The sequence below is a fragment of the Peromyscus leucopus genome, chromosome 7 (genome assembly GCF_004664715.2).
Source record: "Peromyscus leucopus breed LL Stock chromosome 7, UCI_PerLeu_2.1, whole genome shotgun sequence".
NCBI lineage: Eukaryota > Metazoa > Chordata > Mammalia > Rodentia > Cricetidae > Peromyscus > Peromyscus leucopus.
In genome coordinates this window covers 61,429,677-61,455,492 of record NC_051069.1, presented here as the reverse complement: position 1 = coordinate 61,455,492, position 25,816 = coordinate 61,429,677, and the positions used below count along the sequence as shown (strand labels likewise).

At 38.9% G+C, this 25,816-nt stretch overlaps 1 protein-coding gene across 1 annotated transcript; it reads left to right on the top strand.

The window, feature by feature from the left end:
• Positions 1-8,767: 8,767 nt before the first annotated feature.
• On the top strand, positions 8,768-25,397 carry Angptl5 (angiopoietin like 5). The gene is made up of 8 exons (XM_028890987.2): positions 8,768-8,925; positions 10,583-10,727; positions 13,426-13,529; positions 14,287-14,380; positions 17,156-17,256; positions 18,809-18,929; positions 20,640-20,825; positions 24,618-25,397. Exons 1-8 carry the CDS (start codon positions 8,830-8,832, stop codon positions 24,935-24,937), a joined length of 1,167 nt encoding a protein of 388 aa, XP_028746820.1. The 5' UTR covers positions 8,768-8,829; the 3' UTR covers positions 24,938-25,397.
• The last annotated feature ends 419 nt before the right edge of the window (positions 25,398-25,816 follow it).

Genomic DNA, 25,816 nt, shown 5'->3' with positions numbered 1-25,816 from the left:
TAAATCAATCCATTTATAGTAATCTACAATCTATCATGTGGCATTACCTCTCCTCCATCTTTCCCCCACACCCCAGAGCTGAGGACCGAACCCAGGGCCTTCTGCTTCCAAGCGCTCTACCACTGCTAAATCCCAACCCCACCTCTCTTCCATCTTGCACCTCCTGTTTCTCCTCGTGTCTTACAGACCTAGGTTATCTCCTCCTGCTACCTGTCTGCCTGGAAGTCCCACCGATACCTCCTGCCTAGGTACTGGCTGTTCAGCTGTTTATTAAACCAACCACAGCAATATCTGTTCACACAGTGTAAAATGACCCCCAACAGAGTTGGGCAGATGGCAGAGCATTTATTTCTGGGAACCCAGTTGTGAGAGAGTTCAGCTGAACTATGATTTAGAGCTTGATTCGAGTCTCCCTTTTTATAGTGTTTTCTTGAGAGTATTAACAGATGAAAGACAGGGCATGGAAAATCCCTAGATATGGACAGGTATTACTTGGCAGCTTGGAAATAAGTATTTGGTTTGTAATTCGTTAGGGACGGAATCCTGTGTTGAAGTTTTAGGTCGTGAGACTTTCCTGGGTATCATTCTCTTGAAAATCACTATCTCTTAAAAGAAAAGAAAAGAAAAGAAAAGAAAAGAAAAGAAAAGAGAAAAGAAAAGAAAAGAAGAGAAAACAGCCTTGTGAAGTGGAAAGTTTCTTTCCCTACTTGCTGTCCTCCATGCCTTGATACTTCTGCACCCCCTCTCTACTGCTCTACTTATAACGACTCCACTTCAAAGAATTCTTCTGGTCCTTGCTTGGCTGCCAGATTCTGCAAATGGACCATCACGGCAAAAGTGGCCTGAAAAGAAGTCCAGATTTAGCTTAATCTCCTGGGAAGATGTGCCAGAAGAGATCATCGTATTGAAATGTTTCTTTATGGGAAATTAAACAGAGTTTTGAGCCACTAGGTTAATGGCTATGTAAGTGAAAATTTGGACCAAGGCTGGGCCTTTTTGTTGGAGCCCAACGTAAAAGCATGAATTTTGATTGGATTTTAGTTAGTTTTAAAATTTTACTTTATATTTTTTGTGTATAAAAATATTTTATACACAAAATAAAAATTTTGTGTATAAAAACAAAAACAATCCCAGATTGTTTAACAGAATGTATAGACCAAAGAAAGATCACTCCCCACTATTCAAATATCTTTGCCTTTGGGAACTTCTAACAATTCAAATAACAAACCTTTTCAACTGAAACTATTTAAAACAGACTTTTTCCCTTTCTAAATGGAGATATACTGATTCACATTGAAATGCGTTCAGGGGACTGATTTTTAACTGCAAAGTGCTGAAGTTTCCTTCAATATCATGGCAAGATGACAAAAGAAAACACATAACACTAACAAAGAAAGGAAAATATGAATGCTAGGACAGTTAGCTATGTTGGCAACTTTTTTGAATGTCCTAGCCACAAGCATTGGCCCTGATTCTGTTCCCAATGCTATCATTAGCACTCTGTCTCTCCAGGACTAGTTTGAACCTTAGCAAAGTAGGGCACTGCAAAAGGCAAAGAAAAGTGAGAAATGTGTGGTTGCTATTTGCAATATTTGCATTTTAGCTTTCCGAAATGTTTTGCTTAGACTATATTATTTAGTACGTGGAAAACCCTAGCCACATTACTGTTGTTTTGCTGATATATTAATTAATACTAAGAAGCATGATTTTTCATCAACATGGTGTCATTCCGGAATCCCGGCACTTGGAAGATGGAGCCAGGAGGATTAGTAATTCAAGATCATCCTTGCTACACAGTGAATCTGACGCCTGCCTGTGCTGCTTGAGAGCCTATCTAAAAAACCCACAAAGAAAAAAGCCATGAGTAGTTTTCTCAATCCTCTACAAGTGCTTGCTCATGTAATTATTCTTCACTTAAGTGTTGCTTTGTAAAGGTAATAAAATATAAAAGAAACATTTAACTTAAGGTTATTATCAATTTTTTAAAACTATAGGCTTGTTGATTTCTAATTCTTTTTTTCTTCAAAATATTAAGCTGGTTTTCCTACATCCTACTTAAGAGATTCAGTCCTAGCTTGTAAAAAACAAGGAGTTGAGAGGCAATAAAATGAAAGGTGAAATACTTGGATAATAGATAATTTGAGCATTTTTATGGAGTTTGTCTTTTGCAAGGAAAGTGATTGTGAGGTCTTTAGATAGTAAAATGCTTGTAAACACAAGGAGCTGTGTTCAGATCCTCAGCACCCACAGAAAAAGCCGGTGTGGTGTTCTGTAGGCCTAGCACTGGGGAAGTGCTGGTGTTGGGGAAGTGGAGTCAGGCAGATCCTTGCTCACCAGCTCATCTAGCTGAAATGGCAAGCTTCGGGCTCAGTTAGGGACCCTTGTCTCAAAGCTGAGGTGGGGAGTGCTGGAAGACAGCCCATGTCAACCTCTGACATGCACAGACATTTGTGTGTGCCTGTGGGCGTGCACTCATTCGAGTACACACAGATGTACACACACAAAGAATAAAACTAAAACACCAATATTTTGTCATAAAACACATCCTAATTAAATTTAATACTTAATTATTTTATATTTTTTAACAATACAACTCATTTATTAAGGATGTGCATCTCTCTCTCTCCCTATCCATCTATTGCTCACATCACATCTGCTACATGCCAACTACTTTCTGGTTGCTGGGGATTTAGTGTGAATAAACTTGAGAACAGGCTGGAGAAGTGGCTCAGTGGTGGAGACCACATACTACTCTTGTAGATGAGAGGGCTAGGGAGCCAGACCAGAGCCATCATGGGTTTCTAACAGCCCTGCAGGGGACCAGGCCTTAGGTTCATTTTACTGGAACTGGCTGGAGCTGAGCAAGCAGTTCTGGGAAAGACAACTCAGGGGCAACCAATCAGCAGGCACCCCACAGCCTTCTGCTAGCTAAAGATAGCTTTCCCTACCCTGTACCTGGGAGGTCCCTAACCACTAGAGCCTCCCACCAATAAGCCCCCAGACTAATCTTTCCTCCATCAATCAGCACCAGATTAATCCCTCCTTCCTGGAATTCCCCTAACTGCACTTAAAGGGAGCTTGTGACTTCCTTTTGGGGACCACTATTTGCTACCCCAACCTGTTGGAAACAATAAAAACTCTTGCTAAATTGCATATGTGACTGTTGGTCTTTCTTGGGGGCTTCTCTCAGACCCTAACAGTAGACAACTAGAATTTGATTCCCAGCATCCACACCTGGTGGTTTACAACTGCCTGTAAGTCCAGTTCAAGTGAGATCTGATGTGTCTGCCTCTGCAGGCACCCACACAGACATCCACGTAAGTAAAAAAGTAAAACAAACAAACAAACAAACAAACAAACAAAACAAAACAAAAAAAACCCCCAAAACTTCAAAATATTGTGGTCTGAAGTTTATATTGAATTCTCTTTTCCCAGTGGAATATATTAGGTACCAAAAACTACTTTAGAAAAGTGTAGTTGTGTGGAGGTGGGGGGGAGGGAAGGGGAGGGGGAGATGGAGGAGAGGAGAGGAGAGAGAATTGTTGCAGATCTACTTAAGACAGAGTGCTCAAGAATGTCCTCTAAAGAAGGGAAATTGGGTCTGAATAAAGGAAAGAGATTATGACTCAGATAGCTGGATGATGAGTGTAAAGAAATACATAACCTACATTAGATGGGGCCTTACAAGGCCCTAATGTAAAGCCAACTTTTAGTGGAGAGAAGGGCATTTGGGAGTTAACATCACCTAATCTAGAAAGGAGCACTGTAGTTGCTATGGGGGAACTACAGTACAGAGGATAGGACTAGAAACAAAGAGAAATAGCCTGAAGGTTGTCACAGGCTGTTGAGTGGAGGTTGGCAAGAGACAGGTTTATGATTGCAGTGACAGAGATGACAAGAGCTTAAAGTCTGAACCTTTAGCCAGTAAGGTGTGTAGATGGATGGTTGTAGCAAGTGCGAGGAGAAAGTCATTTGTGACCTTCGGGACATGAGTAATGGCTCAGCAGGTAAAGACATCGGCTACCACATCCGGTGACCTGAATGGGAGGCACATTGTGGCAGGTGAGAACCGGGTCCTGAAAGTTGTCTTTTGACCTCCACAGGTTTGCAAGGGTGCTGTGGAATATCTTTCTGTATGCCGTGAATATGTGTTGCTCTGATTGGTTAATAAATAAAGCTGCATTGGCCTATGGCAAGGCAGCTTAGAGGCGGGTGGGAAATCCAAGTAGAGAGACAGAAAAAGGGTGAAGTGAAGAAAGGCCATCTGCTGCCAAAGGAGCAGCAGGAAGCCAGCAGAATGGTAGTCACGGCCACGTGCCAGCTTATAGATTAGCAGAAATGGGTTAAGTTATAAGAGCTAGCTAGCAAGAAGCTGAAGCCATAGGCCATACAACTGGTAATTAATATTAAGCCTCTGAGTGATTATTTTATAAGCAGCTGAGGGACTGCAGGGCTGGGTGGTACTGGAGAAACTTCCAATGGCTACACAAGGGCCTGTTACATGGGTATATGCACACACTGATGGTGTCGTTAGTTGTTTTTTACTCTTTTGGGGGCCCGCCACCCAGCTCCTAAAGAAATCACACATGGACCTTTACCTTTCTCTATTTCTGTATACTTTTCATTATTTTTTACTTTGTGGGTGGATGGCCCCTGATGTCCTCCTCCTCCTCTGGCAGCTTCCTCATTCCAGATTTTTCCTATCTATCCTCTCTGCCTGCCAGCCCTGACTACTTCTCTCTTCCTGCCTTACTATTGGCCATTCAGCTCTTTATCAGACCATCAGGTGTTTTAGACAGGTACAGTAACACAGTGTTAAACAGAGTTAAACAAATGCAACATAAACGAAAGTAACACACCTGAAAATAATATTCCACAACCCACTGATATAAAAAATTAAAATGACCTTCCAGTTGGAATAATGAGCACTGTGATTTACTAAAATGGGAAAGAAAGGTAGGAGTGGGGTGGCCTTTTCAGCCCCATCCATGCTGGAGTGCTGAGCAGCTCGATCCTGTGGGAGCTGCTCCAGCCGCCGCAGAGGGAAATCAGGAAGGGTTAAAGAAAGAAACAAGAGGCTTCAACTTCATTAGCACTACCTCACAACTCAACAATGCTCTACTTACAAAAGAAACTAAAAGCCATTTTATTGTTATAAAATGATCTCAGTGGAATCTGTACTAATAGGAACACTTGAGACAAATTAAATTTAGTAGGGTTTATTGAACAAAGAGTAATTATTGAATCAGGCAACTCTCAGAATCGGGAACAGTTCAGAGAGCTCCAGCCATGTAGCCACAGGCTTTTATATGTTCCACACAGAAACAAAATAGAGAAATCTGACTGGGCACAACCAGACAGTTGTAAAACAAGTTAAAAAACTAAAGATTTATTTTATGTGTAGATGTATTTTGCTTGCATGTACACACCACGTGTGGGGTAGTAAGAGAGCATTGGATCATCTAGAATTGGAGTTATGCTTGGTCGTGAGTCCCCACATGGGTTCTGGGAACCGAAATCAGATCTTCTGTAAGAACAAGTGCTTTTAGCTGCTGAGCCACCTCTCCGGTCCTAGCTAGGTATTTGTTATATCGCTCATGGTTTAATCTGTTGGATATCTGCTATTGGCTGAAGCTCAGCTGTTTATGTTGCGCTGAAACATAGCCATTCATTACCAAAAATATGCTCTTAGGGTAGGTTATGGTATTTCTAATAGAGGAATTCTCAGAGTATGAGTCAGCCTCTCCGACGACTCCTGCTTATCTAATCTCACAGCGGCTACAAACTTGCAGGTCCCGCGGCACCGGGGATGGGAAGTCTTTGTGCTTTCGCTTTGATCTTGTCTGAAAATATTTCTTTCCTATTTTCTGCAGAAGTACTTTCTTGTACAAATGAGTTTCCCGAGTTTATCTCTGGGAAAGCTGTGAAAGAACAAAGTATTTTAAGTTCTATCTGATTTAGAATGTGGAAGATAGTTTCTTCTTCATTCAGTTTCGTAATAATTTAGCTAGAAGCTTAAAATTAAAAGTGCATACTCATCTATTAATGTATTATTGAGGTCACTCATATTGTCCACAGTGTTGGAACTGCATATAGATGAAGTGAAATAATAAAAAAAGTGACACTATGTCATATTTGATTGCTTGTTGCTCCTAACATAGTGTGTCAAGTATGGGTATATTTTACCTAATTTAATCCACTCAGTGATTCAAGTTCTATACAAGAGGTAATTGAGCTATGGCAATATTGGAAAAATTTCTCCAAGGTTCACAAGTAAGAGAATGGTGAAATCAAGATACACAAACCAGGCAGTCCACACTTGCACCCTCTTCTATTGCTTTGCTGGTGAACCCCTGAGAAAGTAGTTTCAGTAAATAATAGATCAAAGTGTTTGGGTTTACAGCTGGCAGCGAGGAAGCAAAGGCAAGAAAGAGGCGATAAGTTTAAGGTATTTCTTTATTAAGTAAATATTTGTGTGCCTACTGGGGACAAGCCACTGAACCACCACCATCAGAACAATGTCTCTGCTTTGACTCGGAAAGGAGGTGGAGAAGATCATATTTTGAATGAGAAGCCAGGCCCAAGGGCACTTTACTTCATTTCTTTATTTTTGAAATTAATGACGTCTTAAGCATGTTTCTAGAATGAAAAGAAGCCATTGTAAAGGAAAAATTTAAGACTCAAATTAGATATGGATCTTTGAGAAAATCTTTTTAATTTAAAAATATTTTAAATTCATTCTTTGACACAATTTCACATATGTATACAATATATCTTGATCAGATTAACTCCCAGTTTACCAATCCTATTCCTTCTGTGTTCCCCCAACATGTGGGAACCTTCATATCCTTTAAAAAAATAACCCCAAGCTCAATTATCGCTGTCTCCATGAACATGGATAACTTCCCTGCAGCAATATATCTGAAGAAAAATGGCTCCCCTTCCCCAGAAATCATAATTGCCGGTTCACCACCTTAGCTACAGGTGGAGTCTGATGGCCCCTCCCTTGTCCATGCTGATGTTTTTGACTGGCTGTGAATTCTCGGGTGCAGCAACCATGTTCTGTTCATAGGACAGCAATCCACAGCATCCTTCCCCATCCTCTGGCTCCCTGTGCTGTGCTGTTCTCTGAGCCTTGGGAGTGTTGATATAGATGTCCCATTTAGAGCTGAGCACATAACAGTCACTTAGTCTCAGCACTTTGGACAGGTATTGACTACTGCTCACTGCAAGAACCTTCTCTGACCAAAGTTGAGAACAGCACTAACCTACATTGTTTTGGTGGCTTCTGGGGTTACCACGACTAGCACTGAGATTTTCATTTAATAATCTATGTCTTCTGGGTGAAACATTTATCCACCTGTTGAAGGTAGCTTTGTTCAAACTTCCCTTTTTTAAAAATGTTTTTTCTTTTTAATTGGCTTACAAATTAGTGGGTTTCCAAAACCTTTTTCATATATCCTTAATTTTGGCTAACTCACTGCTACCTCCCTCCCCTCCCCCTGACACTCCCACCCCAACCTAAGCCTTTAACCCCACAATTCCCCTCTCTGCTTTGATATCACACGTGTTCTCTGTTTCCCTCTTGTGTTTTCTTTCCCTCTTCCGAATTATGGGTCCTTTGGAGCTTCCTGACCTCTACAGACACACCAAATTAAACACACAATTCTAACAGTTGGAAGCTAGGACCCACACATGAGAGAGAATGTGCAGCTTTTGTCTTTCAGGGCTTGGGTTGCCTGATTAGTTTAATGTATTCTATTTCCATCTATCTTTCTGTAAATTTTATTCTTTTAAAATGATATAAAATTTCACTGTATATCTGTACCACATTTTCATTGTCTGTTTATCAGGTGATGGACATCTCAGCCAATTCCATTTCCTACCTATTATGAATATAGCAATAGTGATCATGGATGTACATACATTTCTGTAGTAGGATGTGGAGTCTTTTGATTATATTTCCAGAGGGTCACATGGCAGTTTCCAGAAAATGACCATTTTCAGTAAATAACAGTTCAGGACTTTTGAAATTTTACTAATGTAGTTGTAAAATACACCAATCAATTGGCACCAGAAATGTGGTACTTACCTGGTTAATATGACCATTGATGATTAACTCTGGCTAAAATACTTTTTTAAAAAGTTTAATTATCAACTTTGGATGTCCATGTTGAATGAATCTCAATACTCAAAGATCATGTCAACATACTGGCTCCTGCTCTGCCAGTTGTCTCTACTTCATATTTTTATGAAAGCCATTTTACAGTTAAAATTTTTAATTTTATGTGTATGAGTGTTTTGCCTGCATGTATGAATGTATATCTGTGTACCATATGTTTACTTGCTGCTCAAGAAGGCCAGAAGAGGGCATTAGATTCCCTGGAACATCATGTGGGTAATGAGATCAAACCCGGTCCTGTAGAGGACCAGCCAGTGCTCTTAACCACTGAGCAACTTCTCTAGTCCATTTTACAATTTTCTGAGCTAAAAAATCCGGTTCATAAGAATTAGATGACTTTATAAAACACATGGGTTTGTGCTGTAGGTAGAAGCAATGGGAAAGATGTGTGTCAGCTGAGGTGTGAGTGTTGCTAGGAACTGCTTTGTTTTTCACCGAAGGGTGTTGTTTCAGATGAGGGCATGGAGCTGGTAAGTACTGGTGTGTATTTGTGCTGTACACCTTCCAGAAAGGGCATGGAAGCGAGTAAGTAACACATGTGTTTATGCTGAACAACTTCCAGAAATTTTTAACGGATGACTCTGTGCACCATTCTTTCCACAGAGAGCTGATATTTGAAGAAGTATTTTCATTAGTTCAAGAAAAATATGATGTATCTATCCCAAGCATCACTCTTGTTCTTAAATGTATGTATTTTCATTTGTGGAGAAGCTATACAAGGTAGCTGTGTTCATCATTCTACGGTAAGAATTTTAGCAATATTATTTTAGCTAAGAAAGCCATTTTAGCTTTCCTGATGTATTAGAAGCGTGAAAATATAAACTATACAACAAATATAATTTATGTAACAATTAAAATACTTGTTTCAAGAAGTTGAGACTTCTTAAATGTTAATTCTTAAGATAAAAACTATAAAATTAAGATAAACTTTTAAAGAAAGTTCCCAATTGTTTAAAGATATTTTAATTCTCAGCTTTCCTATTACATTTGATAATGAAACATCTGATGGGTAATAAAAATTACTTTTTAAAATGAAAGTTAGTCTTTAAACCATGACATTCCAATAAAGGCCTGTAGGTGGTTAATTAGGTTGCAAGAATATCTTATCTAAAACAATATCAGAGTGACAGCCAGCATGGGGTATGCAATGTTATGAATAGCTGAGGATTTGAATGCCCATATATTTAAGTGTTGGTTTAAAATTTTAAATGTTAAAAATGTGCCACTATATCAAAACCAAATGCCAAGATTCTGTGGTTGAAACAAGAAAAAATTCTAAGACAGCTGCACAGATCCTAATGATTTAATTCTTTAGCACTGCTTACTAAAGTTTAAGAGCCCTACTGAAAAGAGGATATGTGTAACACTTTTAAACAACATCAAGTATGGCAGTTGTTATAGAGATGTAGAGAAAAAGCAAGAAATTTAAAATAGTCTGAGTAACAAAGTACAAGGTCTTTCAAGGGCAAATATCTTTGTAGTATAGTTAGTTCTATACCAGTCTTTCAGAGTCTAGAAAATGGGACAAACTTGTTATAGCTTTCAGGAGGACTGTGAAATAGACAACATTAGTCAAAGACTGTTTTGATAGTGAAGAGACTAATCACATGCAAACTGATAGAGATACTTTTTTTTTTTTTTTTGGTTTTTGGAGGCAGGGTTTCTCTGTGTAACTTTGGAGCCTGTCCTGGATCTTGTTCTATAGACCAGGATGGCCTTGAATTCCCAGAGATACACCTACCTCTGCCTCCCAAGTGCTGGAATAAAAGGTGTGTGCCACCACCACCACCGGGCTAATAGAGATACTTTCTAATGTCAGGTGTTATCATCCTTTTAATGATACCTGTTACTGATTTTTGCAAATCAAAATCCCATAATTCAAAATTTTATCAATGATAATATTAAAATCAATGAGCAGTTATCTTTTTAATTCTTTAATTATTTTATATAAAAGCAAATCTTCCTACACATTTTTTCCTATAATTTTAAAGAGTTGGTGGCAGAGGTTCATTTGGCTAGAGGTATTAGGGAGATGTCTGGGGAATTTCCTCAGTCCTTTTCACGGTGCTGTCATGTCCTGTTAGGTGCGAGTTTGCAGAGTAAAGATGAAGTTCATGGGATCAGAGGAGGGAAGCAAGTCCTAAGCAGCTTTGTTTGGAGTTTGAGAGGAAAAGACATGATGCAAGCGCTGAATTATCATGCACTTACTGACCCAAATCAAACTGTACCCTTAAGGTTTGTTTGTGGGAATTTAAACTAATTAGGTCAGCATATATTTTAAGTGATCATCTTCACTGTATATTTCAAGTTCCAGTCTGTTTTCTGTAGTCTTCTTACTGTATATAAGGTCTTACAGCATATTTTCATGCATTTTTCTCATTTCTATTTTACAACTTGAAGGATTCTCTAGTAGGTAACAGTGCGGCAGATAAAACTAATCTCAAAGATGAAAATCAAAGTAACCCTGCTGTGTACAAGGAAGACTGTAAGGAGTCACGTGATGCTAAGACCAAAGTAACCCGAGAAGAAAAACATTTTATATGCAGTAAGTATTAAAAATTACCACAATGATAATGAAATAAAACTTTGACACAGAAAAATATCCTTTATTTTATATGGGTTATTTTATATATACCTTATCACCCAAGTCTGGATGCTGTCTGTGTTTGACATTTAATAAGTATGTGCTTAATAGATATTTGTTAAGTCAACGCAATCTTTCTTCCAGGGAGTCCAGTGGCATCTATAGACCACAGAAAGAAGGACAATCCATAGGGCTCTGATAATGCATTAGTTTATGAGGGGCTGTTTTATTTCCTGGTTCAGCTCCCTGGAAACTTCACCTTAGTCCCTCTCCCAGGGTATTTCTAAAATCAAACACATTGTTACTGAAAACTACAACAACTAATGCAATAAATACAACACAAATCTAGTCATTTAATGTAGGAAAGGATCACAATTAGAGTTTTAGTCTCAGTATAAGAGTTATTTAGTCACAATACAGTAATTCCTATCATTTATTATAGACATGGGGTTCAGTGAAGAATGGCAACCTGAGATGGGTGGAACTGATGACTTGACCCAGGTCCTCTGGGGTAGTCATTTACAGGTTAGAGTGCAAAAAGCTGCCTTAAATCTGCTTAATTTCTGTGTAGCATTGCTGTGGATATGGCTCTGTATAAATAAAATGCTGATTGGCCAGTAGCCAGGCAGGAAGTATAGGTGGGACAAGCAAAGAAGAGAATTGTGGGAATAGGAAGGCTGAGGAGGAGACTCTAGCCTGCCGTTCAGGAAACAGCATGTAAAGGCAACAGGTAAAGCCATGGAACACATGGCGACATATAGATTAACAGAAATGGGCTGAGTTTAAATGTAAGAGCTAGTCAGTGATAGGCCTAAGTTAATGGCTCAGCAATTTCATTAACATAAGCTTCTGAGTGATTATTTTATAAGCAGTTGCAGGGTCCGTGGGGCTGGGCAGGACCAGAGAAAACTTCAACTATGTAACATAAGTGTCTCAAGCTCCAATCTATGGATTTGCTTTGGTCTCATTAAGACAGGTGTATAAATTCAGAGAAAAAAACTAAGAAAAAGTGAGAGACTGAAAATAAAAATGAGAGACGAAGATGGATAAAATAGACTCTAAACTGTTAGAAATTATTAATGTCATTTTACTGCTAGGGTGAAATAAACTTAGAGATAAATACCATTTTAAAAGGTATTCATGAAATAACATGTAGATCTTTTTTGGTGAAGAGGATGAATGTCATTGTTGTAGGTAAAACTTTCTCAGTCTGAGAAGCAGAGGTAGTTGATATTATTTTGAAATATTTTATTTTAATTTTATGTGTGAATGTTTTGTCGGCATGCGTGCATGTATGTACACCACACGTGTGCAGTGCCTGAGGAGGCCAACAGCTGTTGGATCTCTTAGAACTGGAGTTACAGCTGGCTGTGAACCACTGTGTCAGAACCAGAGCTGAGTTCTCCGCAATAGAAGCCACTGCCTTTAATTATTGAGTCATTTCTCCAGCCCTGAGGATTTTTTTTTTTTTTTTGGTGTTAAAAATATTAGAGATCGGGCTGGAGAGATGGCTCAGCGGTTAAGAACACTGACTGCTCTTCCAGAGGTCCTGAGTTCAATTCCCAGCAACCACATGGTGGCTCACAACCATCTGTAATGAGATCTGGTGCCTTCTTCTGGCCTGCAGGAACACATGCAGGCAGAATGCTGTATACATAATAAATAAATGAAAATTTAAAAAAAAATTAGAGATGATGAAACATGATGGCAACATGATCTCAAATGCCTTAAGGGAAAGTATGTTTAGTGTTTGTGCAGCCTTTTTAAAAATAAGGAATGATGAATATTTTCTATGAAATCAAATGGAAATGTATTGTGTAAGTTCAGCCAGAAACTAATAAACTGGAATTGTAATGTTTTTACATTTGTTTATTTATTTATTTATTTATTTATTTATTTATTTATTTATTTATTTGTGTGTGGTGTGTTACCACATAGGGTACATGTATAGAGTTAGAGGACAATTTCCAGGAGTCAGTTCTTTCCTTCCACCATGTGGGTCTCAGGAATTGAACTCAGGTTTTCAAGCTTGGTGGCAGATGCCTTACCCACTGAGCTATTTTGGTGGCCTCCAAAGCTTTGGTTAAGATTTATTATGTGTATGAATGCTAGTGACTTGGTTTTAAATTATATAGTATTAGAAAAATAAAGCAAAGATGTATTTTTTAAATTAACTGGCCTGGTATGCAAGTAAATTACAATTGCATTTTACTTTATCATGTAATAGTAATTAATGGCTAAGAAGGCTGACACAGGTCACATGTATGTAATCCTAGCATTAGAGAATTTGAGAGATGGAGGCAGGAGGATCAGGAAGGGGTTAAAAGCCAGCCTGGGCTACATGAGACCCTGTCCCCCACTTTCTATACTTCTTGCCTCTAAACTTCTTATCTCATAAAGTGAGAGTAGGCATTAAGAATGTTGTTTCTTAGTTAAATAAATCATTTGAGGGAATCTATATTATCAGGAATCATAATTTCATTAAGAATGTTGAAATTGCTTTTTGACCAATCCTGTTTTAAATAAATATATTCTAACTAAAACATACAGTTATAAGTTCAGATAAATTGAGATACTTTTCTTTATTCCAAATCATGTGAAATTCATTGTTTTCACTGTAATTGTTTTATATAAGAATGTCATTTTCTTTCTGATTAAGGAAACCTGCAAAATTCTATTGTTTCTTATACAAGAAGTACCAAAAAACTACTGAGAAATATAATGGATGAGCAGCAAGCGTCTCTGGATTATTTATCTAGCCAGGTATAGAATTCTTTTGGCATTTCATTGCATGGCATGTGCACATTGGCACAGCGGCTGGAAGCACAGTCTTTTGATTTTATGTATTGATGTTTAATACCTACGAGGTGAGAAGCATTGTAACAGAGCAATCAAGCAGGCCTTTGCTCAAGGGGGATGCAGTCTGGTGACGAGAAAACAAACATGGAAAAATAGAAATAATCTGACTACTGTCAGAATGACATGGGAAGTCTCTCAGAAGAGAGAGCCTGTGAGCTGAGCAGTGAGGGATGAGTGAATGCTTTAAATGCCACAAGATTGGTAAGGAAGGGACAGCATTCCCTCTGGGGGTTCTCAGGAGTTGGCACAGGGTGGGAGCGCTGGTGAGGTTGGAAATGAGTAAGGAAACCTGACTAAAGGAATCAGGAACTAAAGCTCGCTACACTACGGGCCACCGAAATGTGTGGGCAAGGAACTGTCTTCACCGCTTAACAGCTGGTGTGGAGGGTGAAGAGGGCAGAGCAAAGGGAGGCAGCGAGGGAGGCAGCGGTGCCGTGGGGCAGTGAGCAGAGCGCAGGCGCAGAAGCCACAGGGTGATGGCAGACAGGACAGCGCTTAGGAGGTGCTGCTGGGTGGCACCGTCATTACTTAGGCCTTTATTGTATTAGAACAGAAAGAATCCATCCTAAAAGAGAAGGCAAGCTTTTGGTTCAGGGAGGCTTAGAGACAGCGTTTATATAATTTAGCTAAGTATAACCTTGCCTCGTGTGTCTGTGTTTAGGTTAATGAGCTCATGAATCGAATTCTCCTTTTGACTACTGAGGTTTTCAGAAAACAGCTGGACCCCTTTCCTGCCAGGCCCATTCAGTCACATGGTGAGAGTACTGGTATTTCAGCCTCTTCACAGTTCTGCTTTATTACTCAAAGTTTCTGGACAGCCCGGTGCGCTGAAGTTTTAGAACGCACTGTTCATTGTTTCCTACAGTCTGGAAGACTAGTACCTGCTATTAGGCCAGTTACACAATGTGCCCTTTCTAGGCTGAAGGACTTTTCCACTGTTTGAAAGCCATAGCTGTAAAATAATATTAGGGATCTGTTGAACATTGAGTAACCTTAGGTGCCGTGTTCTGAGCACCCCGCCCTGGCATTTTATTAACAATTACTTTTCATACAGAAGAGAAGCTCCAGAGTCCCTCCCACCTGTGAAAAGTGGTTTTTTTAAAAGATGTTTCAAAGTGGGATATAAAATTTTAAAGGAAAAAGAAATTTAATACAGAAATAAATACAAAGTTAACTTTTTTTGCACTAAAATGTAACATTTATTCCTACATGTTTGTGCTTCTAAGAAAGTGCTGTGTAAATCTTACAAATATGAATTCATATGAAAATTCTAAGCAAATAAATATTACTGAGGCTCAAGTATGTGATCCTAAGTGTTTCTTGGAAGGGGGAGGGGACAGACAGGAGCCGAGCATCTCCTGTTCCTTTATGAGGACAGGCTCTGTCCTGTGTTACTTTAAAGGACTTATTCCGTCACTACCTCAGTGGCAGAGCAAACTGTAGCTGAGCATGAAATCCAGTGTCAGGCTGGTCCTAACCTCCAAGCTGCTCGTTCCTTGGTATTAGTTTCCTCAGCAGTAAGTTGAAATCCTTATCTGCCTTTCCTCACTGTGGTCTCCAATACCAGACAAAAAGCGACCCACAGAAGGCAAGGGTCATTTGGCTCACAGTTTGAACGTCCGCTCCATCACTGCGGGGAGGCACGGCAGCAGAACGTGAGGTAGCTGGCCACTCTATCTGCAGTCAGGAAGCAGAGAGAGAGAGTGCGGGTGGGGTGGGGTGGGGGGGGTGGGGGGGGGGGGGTGGGGTGGGGGATGGGGCGGGTGGGGCTCAGCTCACTTTCTCCCTTTTATTCATTCTGGCACCCCAGTCCATGAACATGGTGCCACCCACATTCAAGTGGCATCTTCCCTTCTCAGTCCAACCTTTCTGGAGACCTTCTCATGTGCACCACCATAGGTGTTTGTCTGAGGTGACTCTAAAGCCAGACAAGTTGGCCGGAAATGTAAACCTTTGCAAGTCTTCCAGAGTTGCTGTGAGGGGTTGATGAGTAAATCACCGAAAGTTCTGAAATGACCTGTGATGCACAGTCAGAGCAGCACAGACTTGCTCTAATACTCTCAGGTCAGGTGACGAACACACAACCCAAGAGACCAAGAAGTCCCCTCTGGCTTCCCCACACCTCTGAGCACAGCTCCATTGTAGGAATGCCCCTTCGCATCTCACCGCACAAACCAGAAGCAAAGGGAAGGTGACAACTTTTTATACCTAGTTTTTTTGTTGAGTTGTTTTCTACAGATTAATGTGTGGTAAGCTGTGTGCTAAACGCTTGCCTTTTAAACCCCAGTAAAACACTATGACACAGTAGTGTCATCATTCCTGTTAGATAAACATTCTAAGGCTTCCAGTGGTTAATCAATGGTTCCTGGCTAAGAAGTAATAGTAGTCACCCGAGGAAGTGATGCTCTGAAACTTGTTTTCGGACATGATATTTTTGATTGAACCCAGAGCTGCATGCATGGTGGGCAAGTGATCTATCAGAAAGTTACCCCCAGACCCCATAAGGATCTATTAAGTTGCTCAGGCTGCTTTGAACTATGTAGTCAGGACAAGCTTTCCTGCCTCAGTTTCCTGAGTCACTGGGATCACAGGGTTGGAGTTATTTAATTACACTTACAACATGTACACTAGAAGACATTCAAATAGAATGTAATACTCCTTGGCATATTGGCATTACATACATATATTTACAGTCCTCTGTGGAACTGAATGCTTTGGAGGTGGACGGGGGGGGGGGGGGGGAGCTACAGCTTTAACATTTGTAGATAGAGCACACACTGGCCTCGCTTAGTTTCTTGTTAGTGAAGAAAGTGATTTCTTCTTCCCTCCTGGTTATTGGTATTGGTAACATCAACACACTAGAGTCTGAAGTTTGGAATAAAGTAGTCAAGGATGTGTTAATCACAATTAACCTACTTATTCCTTAAGTTTTCTCCTCGCTAACCATCCTTTATATATTAAAGATAAACTTGGGTTAACTTAGATTCCTTGGAAAAGAGGATTATAATTATACAGCAAGTCTCCCAAATGAGATTTTAAAGATTTATTTTATTTTTATTTATGTGTATGTGTGTGAGCCTGTGTGAGTTTATGTGCACCACATGCCTGCAGGGGACTAAAGAGTGTCGGATCCCTGGGAACTGAAGTTACAAACTGTTGTGAGTCTCTGCCTGGGTGCTAGGAATGTAACCTGGGTCCTCTGCAGGAGTAGTTGGGCTCTTGATTGTTAAGTCATCACTCCAGCCCCACAAAATGAGGACTTTAAACAATAACCAGTCACTAAAAGGGTATTATTTGTGAGGTGTTTCTGCAGCCCAAATTCTTTAATTCCTGTTCTTTCATATGTTTTCTCCTGAAATCTGAAATTGTGGTAATTTTTCATTTTTTTTTATTTGTAAGAAGTTAAAGGCATGGTATCACTAATAGAAGCTGTAGCAACAATTTCAGACAGCATTGTCAGTTCTCTGCTATTAACTGACTGTCTTAGGTACAATTGAACATTCACTAAATGACTCATTTTATTTTCCTAGGTTTGGATTGCACTCATATTAAAGATTCAATTGGCTCTGCCACCAAAACCCCTAGTGGTTTATATATAATCTTTCCAGAGGGATCTAGCTACCCATTTGAGGTAAAGTTTTCCCTTATTATACAGAATAAAGTAAACATCAAGCTAACTTTGTTAATATTTAAATTATAATTATTTAAATATTTATGTTTTAAATATTTTTGTCTTAAAAATTTTAAATAAATTAGCAAAATTTGCAGTTTGAAAAGTTTGGTTTCCTTGACATCTTATGCTCAGACCATGAATTTCAGTGTCCTAGTGTCCACAGTTACTCTTTTTAAAGGAAATCCAGTTGTTGCAAGGCTTTATGCTACCATCGTGGGGACAGAACTGTAACAATATAAATCCTTGCTTCAATTAGTCAATGGAGACTTGATAACAATGATGTGCTGTGATGTGGGGCTTACAAAAGAACTGTGCTTCCGCCTTATAACTGCATTTTCTTCTGATGATATATTATTTTACAGTGTGAGAATTTGTTTCCAAAATTAAAAAAGAAATTAATAGAAAAGGCCTTTTACTTAGGCATAAGGAAGATTGATAAACTGATCCATGCTTAATGTGAATAATAAGAATTATTCTTAGTATTTGTCTGCTTGTATTTTTGGTAGGTACCTACTGCACACAATGCTTATGGACAGAAAAGACATGTGTGTATATACATATTTTTTTCTAGGTACTTTCTCAGTGTCTAAAAAATTTATGATCTTTAAAGTTTATCAATAGTCTATATTGTACAATAACAACCTTTCTTTCTCAGTAGATGCAGTTTCTGTTCTTAGAATTTTTACCATAATTTCTCTTGAAATTTATTGACAAGATGTCAAAAAATTAGGACTTAGGTGGGAAATAATTTAGAAAGTACCTGAGTCTCTTTGCCTACACATTCAGAACTGGATCTGAACAGCGATGGAAGGGGAGGCTTGTAACTTTTCCAGGAGTGGGTTGCATAATTACCTCTTCTGTGGAAAGTGCTGGTGCCGAGCTTCCTCCACATTGCCTTTTTTCCTGTCTCTATGTGGGAAGTCTCTGGTAGAGTGGATTACTTTGATTTCTTCCCTGTTGTTTCTGTGGGCCCCAGGCAGGTGCATGTCACAGTTTCAGCAGAGGCCCCTGTGAGTACTTGCTGGGTGGGCACAGTTCGTGCTTTTGTTCTTGAAATGTCAGTCTGAACACCAGTTTGTGAGAGGAAGAGAAACCAGAGGCAGGCAGACAACATATTTAATACTAAAAAACAAAAGAAAACAAACAAAAAAACCCCACCATTATAATTCAGAGAACAAAGTCATTTGTAATGATCCATCTCTGCCATAGCATGTCAGCACTGTTATTCCTGAACTGAAAAAAAAAATGTTTAGAGTTGAGGAATTATATGATAACCTTAAAATAATACAAACAGTTATGTCTTTTTAAAAAGTCACTCACACAAGGCTGAAGTTAGGTTAATTATGAGTTTGCCTAAGCAGAGAGTTAAAATATAAATACATTCATGGGAATAAAAACTTTCTTGTGTTTATTTTTCTATAGGATCATGGATGAGTTCTATAATGAGTCCTATAATGTCAAACAATGAAAACAATGTTGTATTATTTTGGCATTTCCTGGCCCATTTTAGGTAATTTGCGACATGGATTTCAGAGGAGGAGGATGGACAGTGATTCAGAAAAGGATGGATGGGACAGTTGACTTCCGGAGGCCATGGTGTGATTACCTGGATGGATTTGGAGACCTTTTAGGTCAAATGTTATGTGTTGATGCTTTGCCTTTTCTCCTTCTTTCTGGTGTGTTATTTCTAAACTGTAACAGCATTAGTCAAATCTTCAGTAAGAGTGGTAAATCTACGTGAATATAAAAATATGATTTAAATTCTATTTTTATATGCCAAATTATTTTTAAAAATGTTTTCAGTTAAGTCCTAGAAATCTGGGCTGGAGACATGTCTTAGCAAATAAGAGTCCTGGCTCCTCAAGAGGACCTAGGTTCAACCCCCAGCTCCCACATGGCAGGTCACACTGTCTGTAACTCCTGTTCCATGGGATCCAGAATCTTCTTCTGGCTTCATGAGCCCAGGAACACACAAGGTGCACAGACACACATGTGTGCGAAATACCCATAAACACACATTTTAAAAAAGATGTACAACTTTTTAGAGATGAATTGAAATGTGATTTGAGTGAAAATTCTCAGTTGGATATTTGTTATCTGTACCCAGTAGCTTTGATAAGTGCTTCCCAATTGTTTGTGGAACGAGGAAAGAAAAAAAAAAGGAGGCAGGATTGTCATAGACTTAAAATACAGTGAAATATAGATAGAACCAAGGCAAATGACCATTAAAGTCAAATCATTTAAGTTGAATGTAATTTTATAAAACTATGACGTACATTACTATTTTCTAAATTTGAAGAGTTTTAACTAAGAGGATCTAGAGGCAGACACTGTTTTTGCAAACTAAGACTGTTCTATATTTAGTACAATTAAAATACATTGGGGAGTTAATAAAATTTGCTGTTAGCTCTTAAATATGAGGTTGGAGTAAAACTGAAAGAAGCTGAAGACAAGTAGAGACCATGAAACTAACAGCTCCATAGGAGCCCATCCTACAAGGTGTCCATGTTTTCTTGTACTTATTCTTTTCAATTCTAACAGGGTGGTAGCTAAAAGATCCATGGAAAAGAACTTAATATCTTAGTCATAGCTTTCTGAGTTTTGATAGTCTGTCTCATTATCTTCTAACTCTCTGAAATTTTATACCCTGTAATTTCATAATTTAAGTAGGCTGTATCTCAGGAATGTCCACATTTACTATAATCCGTTATGGATATGGGAAATAGAAAGCCAGTGGCTAAAATGTGCATGTAAGAACACTGTCTGAATTAGGAGATCTGTTAATATAATCCACAGTTGTCTTAGAAATATTGACTCTAAATCTGGAGAAGCTTCAGTGTGGCCACGTTTTGTTTCCACTTAGGTAAATGGCAAGCTGCTTTTAAACAAGGAAATATTTATTTATAAGGAATTTCCAAGGTAGAAAAAGCAATTTTAACCTAGTGCTTTCAGGAAGTGTTTCTTAAGGAGCAGCTGATTTGAGATTAAAACTCCTACATTTACTGGGTCACTTCATTTGTTAGTTGCTGTGAGATTTGAACATGTTTTTCTGTTGACATGCCATAAACGTAAAACTTGACTTTTTATTTAGTCTTTAAATTCACTTTTAAGTTGAATTTGGGGAGATAAAAATGAGACAGTTTGATTCTGTTCAGTCTTGTGAATTAACAAAATAAGTAAGTTAGATAACAGCCGACAGCTGAGCTGAGCCAAGTCCTCTAGTGTCCTGGTTCTTGATGAGTCCTCTCAGGTACGGAGAAGCTAAAGAGCATCAGCCTTCACTAATAAAAGCTTGTTCTCATTTGCACTAAACGTATTAAAACAAAGCACTTCTTTTACAGGAGAATTTTGGCTAGGACTGAAAAAGATTTTTTACATAGTAAACCAAAAAGATTCTAGTTTTATGCTTCATGTGGCCTTGGAATCCGAAGATGACACCTTGGCTTATGCTTCATATGAGAATTTTTGGCTAGAGGATGAAACACGATTTTTTAAAATACACTTAGGACGATATTCAGGAAATGCTGGTAAGTTTTTAATTACTAAAATGACACAAAATTGAGGTATCACTTGCCTAGTATTACATAAAGATAGAAATAATGCAGGACATATGATGATGACAATAGATTAGAGAACAATATGCAAGTCTGAAAGTCTGTGGTGTCCACTTTGCTTAATGACCTTGGAGTGTTTGTATCCTTTAAAGCAGTTTACTCCGACCCTGGTGGTCTTGTGGGCAGAGACCCTGAGGCAGGCTGAGTAAGCAGCATTCCTATTTTCATGCTCAGGGAGTAAGAGCTTTCCAACTTTGTCAGTGAAGAAACCTGAAAGAGAAAGTGTCTGATCCAAGACCTGTGGATCACACCTCTTCCATCCAATCCTATTCCACAAAGACACCCAAACAAGTTCTTTTTACTCTCCCTTGATGTATTCCCCAAAATTTAACTCATCAGAACTTCAGAATACTTGATGATGACTTTGTATTTTGGAGCTGAATTTTTAAAGACATTTGAGTGAAGAAATACTAAATCCTGTTCCTCTGTTTTTTTTTTTTTTCCTGATGGTGTACTTGTTGGTTATATATATTAGTGTTAGAAGTTCACAATGAATGCTGTATATCTCTTGGCTGTCAACTAATGTTGGCACAGAGGGAAACATAAACAACACTGAAAACAGAAGACTGGTAGAACTTTAGCTTTAAAGAGAACGTGAGAGTGATTGCAACCAGGAGATTTTTGTGGGAGGATGGGTAGGTTTCAAAATGAGGTGAATGTTAAAGCTACTTGGAAATACATATTTCTGCAGAATCTAGTTCAGTCACTTCAGGCCAGGTGGATATGCCGGCATCCTGAGAACTGAAGACTCAGACTTGGAAGAAAGGTCGGGTTTTTGGCAAGTGACTGTTAGCAAATGGGGCAGCTTGTATCACAGCATAGACAAGGAAATAGATGACCGGCAGAGGGGCTGCTTGGTGTGGGTGGATTCATGCCATATTAGTGGGGTTGGTCTTGAGACATTAGGTGAAAGTTGAAAATCAAGTACAGATAGCTATGGGAAAGCTTAAAGGTTTTGTATAAAGTTTTCAGTGTTTACTTCCAAAGTGCAAAGAATTGCTCAACATGGAGCATGCCATGTCAGGAAGCTTATGTGGAGATCTCTAAAAGATAGTTACGCTTTCGTTAGAGGATGTTTTATTTTCATTATAGAGCTCTTAAACTTCCCATGGCCATTAAGTAGCTTTTAACTGTTGATCAAATTATACAGTTAAATTAAGAAAAGGAAAAGGTACAGTGTAGATAGATATGCAGGTAAAATGTGATCAGATACAAATTTGACATTGAGCCTGATGCAAAAATATGAACTTGAATATTTGAGCAGGATCATTGTTTCATAAGAAGTAGAAAAGGGCTAGGGAGATGCTCAGTCAGCAAGGTGTCCACTTCACAGGCACAAGGGCCTGAGTTCAGATTCCCAGAACCCACAGAAAAACTGTATAATGCCTTGGAGCATTAGGGACAGGCAGATCCTTGAGTCCATTGGTTAGCTAGACTAGCCTAACAAATGAGCCAGAAAATAAAGATGGACAATGATCAAAAAAAGAGATGTTGGGCCTACACACACACACACACACACACACACACACACACACACACACACACACACACACTACAGATATTTCTGATAGTAAAACTTGAGAGAAATTTCTGTGGGTTCTCAGAGAAAGCAGCATTGTAGCTTTGTCTTTGGTGTGACTAAAATACCTAACAGAGACAACTTAAGGGAAGAGGGCTTATTTTGGCTGACAGTCCCGGAGCTATTTCACGGAGGATGTGGTGGAGAGCAGTTCACATCTGATGGCTCAGTAGAGAACAGCAGAGACAAGACATAGCTCTAAGGTTGTGTGCCAGTGACCTGCTTCTACCATGCCTCCTTGTTGTCATTTCACTATCTCTCAGTAATGCCTCTGTGTGGTGGCTCCACCAAGGAAGCCACCCACTCACTCATGAGGTCAGAGTCCTTTTGATGTGACTCTCCAGAAATGCATCCCAGGCACCTCCAGAGGTGTGCTTTGCCAATCTTCTATCTAATGATGATGAAGGTTAGTGGTCAATCAGTTAAGTTCTGAGAGCCACGCTTATAGCAAATGTGGTGGGTATATTCTAATGGAATTTACACAGGAATAATTGTGTGTGTGTGTGTGTGTGTGTGTGTACGTGCGCGTGTTTAAAAAAAGTGATTCAGTGTAATCCATTGAGAAGTCATCTGGTGTAGATTTTTCTGATGTTGAACTTTGTCAGTGGAGACTGTTCATGTCATGGTCACGGAATATAGGCATTGCTCCCTAGATGAATTGCAATTTTTTAAAAATTGCATTTTATTTATTTATTTTGCATATGTGTGCAGGTACATACATGCCACAATGCATGTGTTTAGGTCAGAGAACAACTTAGGGAGTCAGATCTCTCCTTCCATTATGTTAGTTCTGGAAATTGAATCTAGGCCATCAGGCTTAGTAGCAAGTATGTTTTCCCTTTGTGACATTTTTCTGACCACACTGGGTGAACTTTGAAAGGTACCGCAGAGCACGGATGATGAAAATTGTATTGCATTTGCAGATACACACTTCAGTCTGTGTGTGTCTTTGTGTGTCACAGTATGCAGAGTCAGGGACTTCACTAGCCAGTAGAGCTGGGCTTATGGTAGATCACACTAATGAAGTTCTTCAGGCTCCCCAAAATATTTACCTCAAGAGATCCCAAATGTTCAGAAGCATGATGAACAAGTGCAGGTTTGGGTTTCCTAGATGCTTCACATAGCTTCTCTTTTAGCTGAACATATTAGTCAAAAATTTCATGTAGGTAGGAATCCACTAAGAATCTTTTAACTTCATGGAACTGTATAAAACAAAATCTAGTTCCCGAGCCTGCAGTTTAAGTTTTAGTCGGAGTATTTTGGCCAAGAAACTTAGTCCTTGAAGGATCTGGTGAAAATCAGGCATGCCGGTCATACAGTGGTCAGTATAAGCTCTTTAAAAATGATCAGTCTACACAGACTGTCAAGAACCATGAAAGCACAACTCCACAGTACACCAGAAATTGTCACGAGCACATTAGGCATGCCACAGGACACTTCGTCCCTGTTTGAAAACAGTGGTGCGATTGCAAATCTAATATTCTTGAGGGCAAATGCTTCACCTGCATCCATAATTGTCTTCCTAAAGTAAAAACCTACCATGGGGGTGGTGCTGAAGAGTCGGCTCACTGGTTAAGAGTATTTGCCATTCTTCCAGAAGACCAGCTTCAAAGCCCAGCACTCACATGGGGCTCACAACTGTCTGGTATTCCAGTTCCAGGGGATCCGACACTCTGGCCTCTGTGAGCGCTCCATGCATGTGGTGCACAGACATATATGCAGGCCAACCGATTATACACATAAAATAAAAAAATAAAAAGAATGTTAAAAACTCATTATGTAACAAAAAGAAAACATACAGTGTGTAAGTTGTTTTCTTTTTTTTAAAAAAATTATCAGTCACCATGTAGATCACCTTCAAGTACGACAGACACATGCACCATAATCTGATTTTGTTTGTATAGCCGAGTTTCCATGCTGGTTGGTCTGTCCATTTAAAGACATATGCCAATTCTTCACAAGGTTTTGGCACACTGTGTGGGAGAGATTTTAACAGGACAGATAGTAGAAAAATTATTGATATCTGTTTCTAGATGCAGCATTTCTGTATAACTGTATGGTAGTAGTTGAGTGAAATAATAAAAATTCTCTGAATTCGCTTTTTGAAAATAATCCATTTTATGCAGGTGATGCATTCCGGGGCTTCAGAAAAGATGATAACCAGAATGCAATGCCTTTCAGCACCTCAGATGTTGATAATGACGGATGCCACCCTGCTTGCCTGGTCAATAATCAGTCAGTGGAGAGCTGCAGTCACCTTCATAACAACACTGGCTGGTGGTTCAACCAGTGCGGCCTCACGAACCTAAATGGCGTCCATTATGTTCCTGGAAAATTGCGTGCAACTGGCATTCAGTGGGGTACATGGACCAAAAACAATTCATTTGTCAGGATTAAATCTGTTTCAATGAAGATTAGAAGAATTTACAACCCATATTTTAAGTAATCTTATTTTAAATTGTAGCACAATTTCCATAGTTACTTTTGAAAACATACTAAAATTTTTTTTACATAGTTTCTTATTTAGAGTTTAGTATTTAGCTAAAAATTCAATATAGATGGCATGTTAGTGTTATGGGTTTAATTGTAAACCCATTTTGTAGCACTTATAAAAGCAATCATGGCATATCATGGTATGTTTTCTATTGACTATATTAACATTATGTGATTGCTTGCAAGATGCATAGTGTTTTTAAAGGAACTTGCCTTCTGTTTGAGCATGTAAACCATAGTAAGTTGTTAGGAAAACTGAGGAGAGAATCTTAATTATTTCTATATCTATATGCTTACTTACATAATTTACAGATAATTTCTTCTGAACACAGTTACAAGAAGCAACACATATGGATTGATACATTAACACCACAGGGTTAAAAAATTTTACCAACTGATACCACAATATTTTAAAACTGGTAAGAATTTGCTGCTAAAATAAAATCTTGCATATTTTATCATGAATAGTAATTTTGTTTTTATTTGTAGTATATTTACTATACATATGCCCTGATCAGTTGCATTCTAGAATACTTGTATTTTAAATATTTTTAATGTTTTTTTTTTTTTTTTTTTTTAAAGTTTTACTTGATAACTCAGCCATGCCTAGAACTCACTATATGGCCCGAACTATCTTGGAAGTCACCATGTAGTTCAGGCTGGCCTGGGACTTGTTGGCAATCCTGCTTCAACCTCTTGAGTGCTAGGATTATCGATATGAGCCACTGCACCTAGATCTTGGGTCCTTTTAAACCAAGTGATGTGAACTCTAAGTGAAGTACGAGGTGAGCATGAGTCAGTGATCTAGATGTCCTTGGGAGAAATCCTGTTT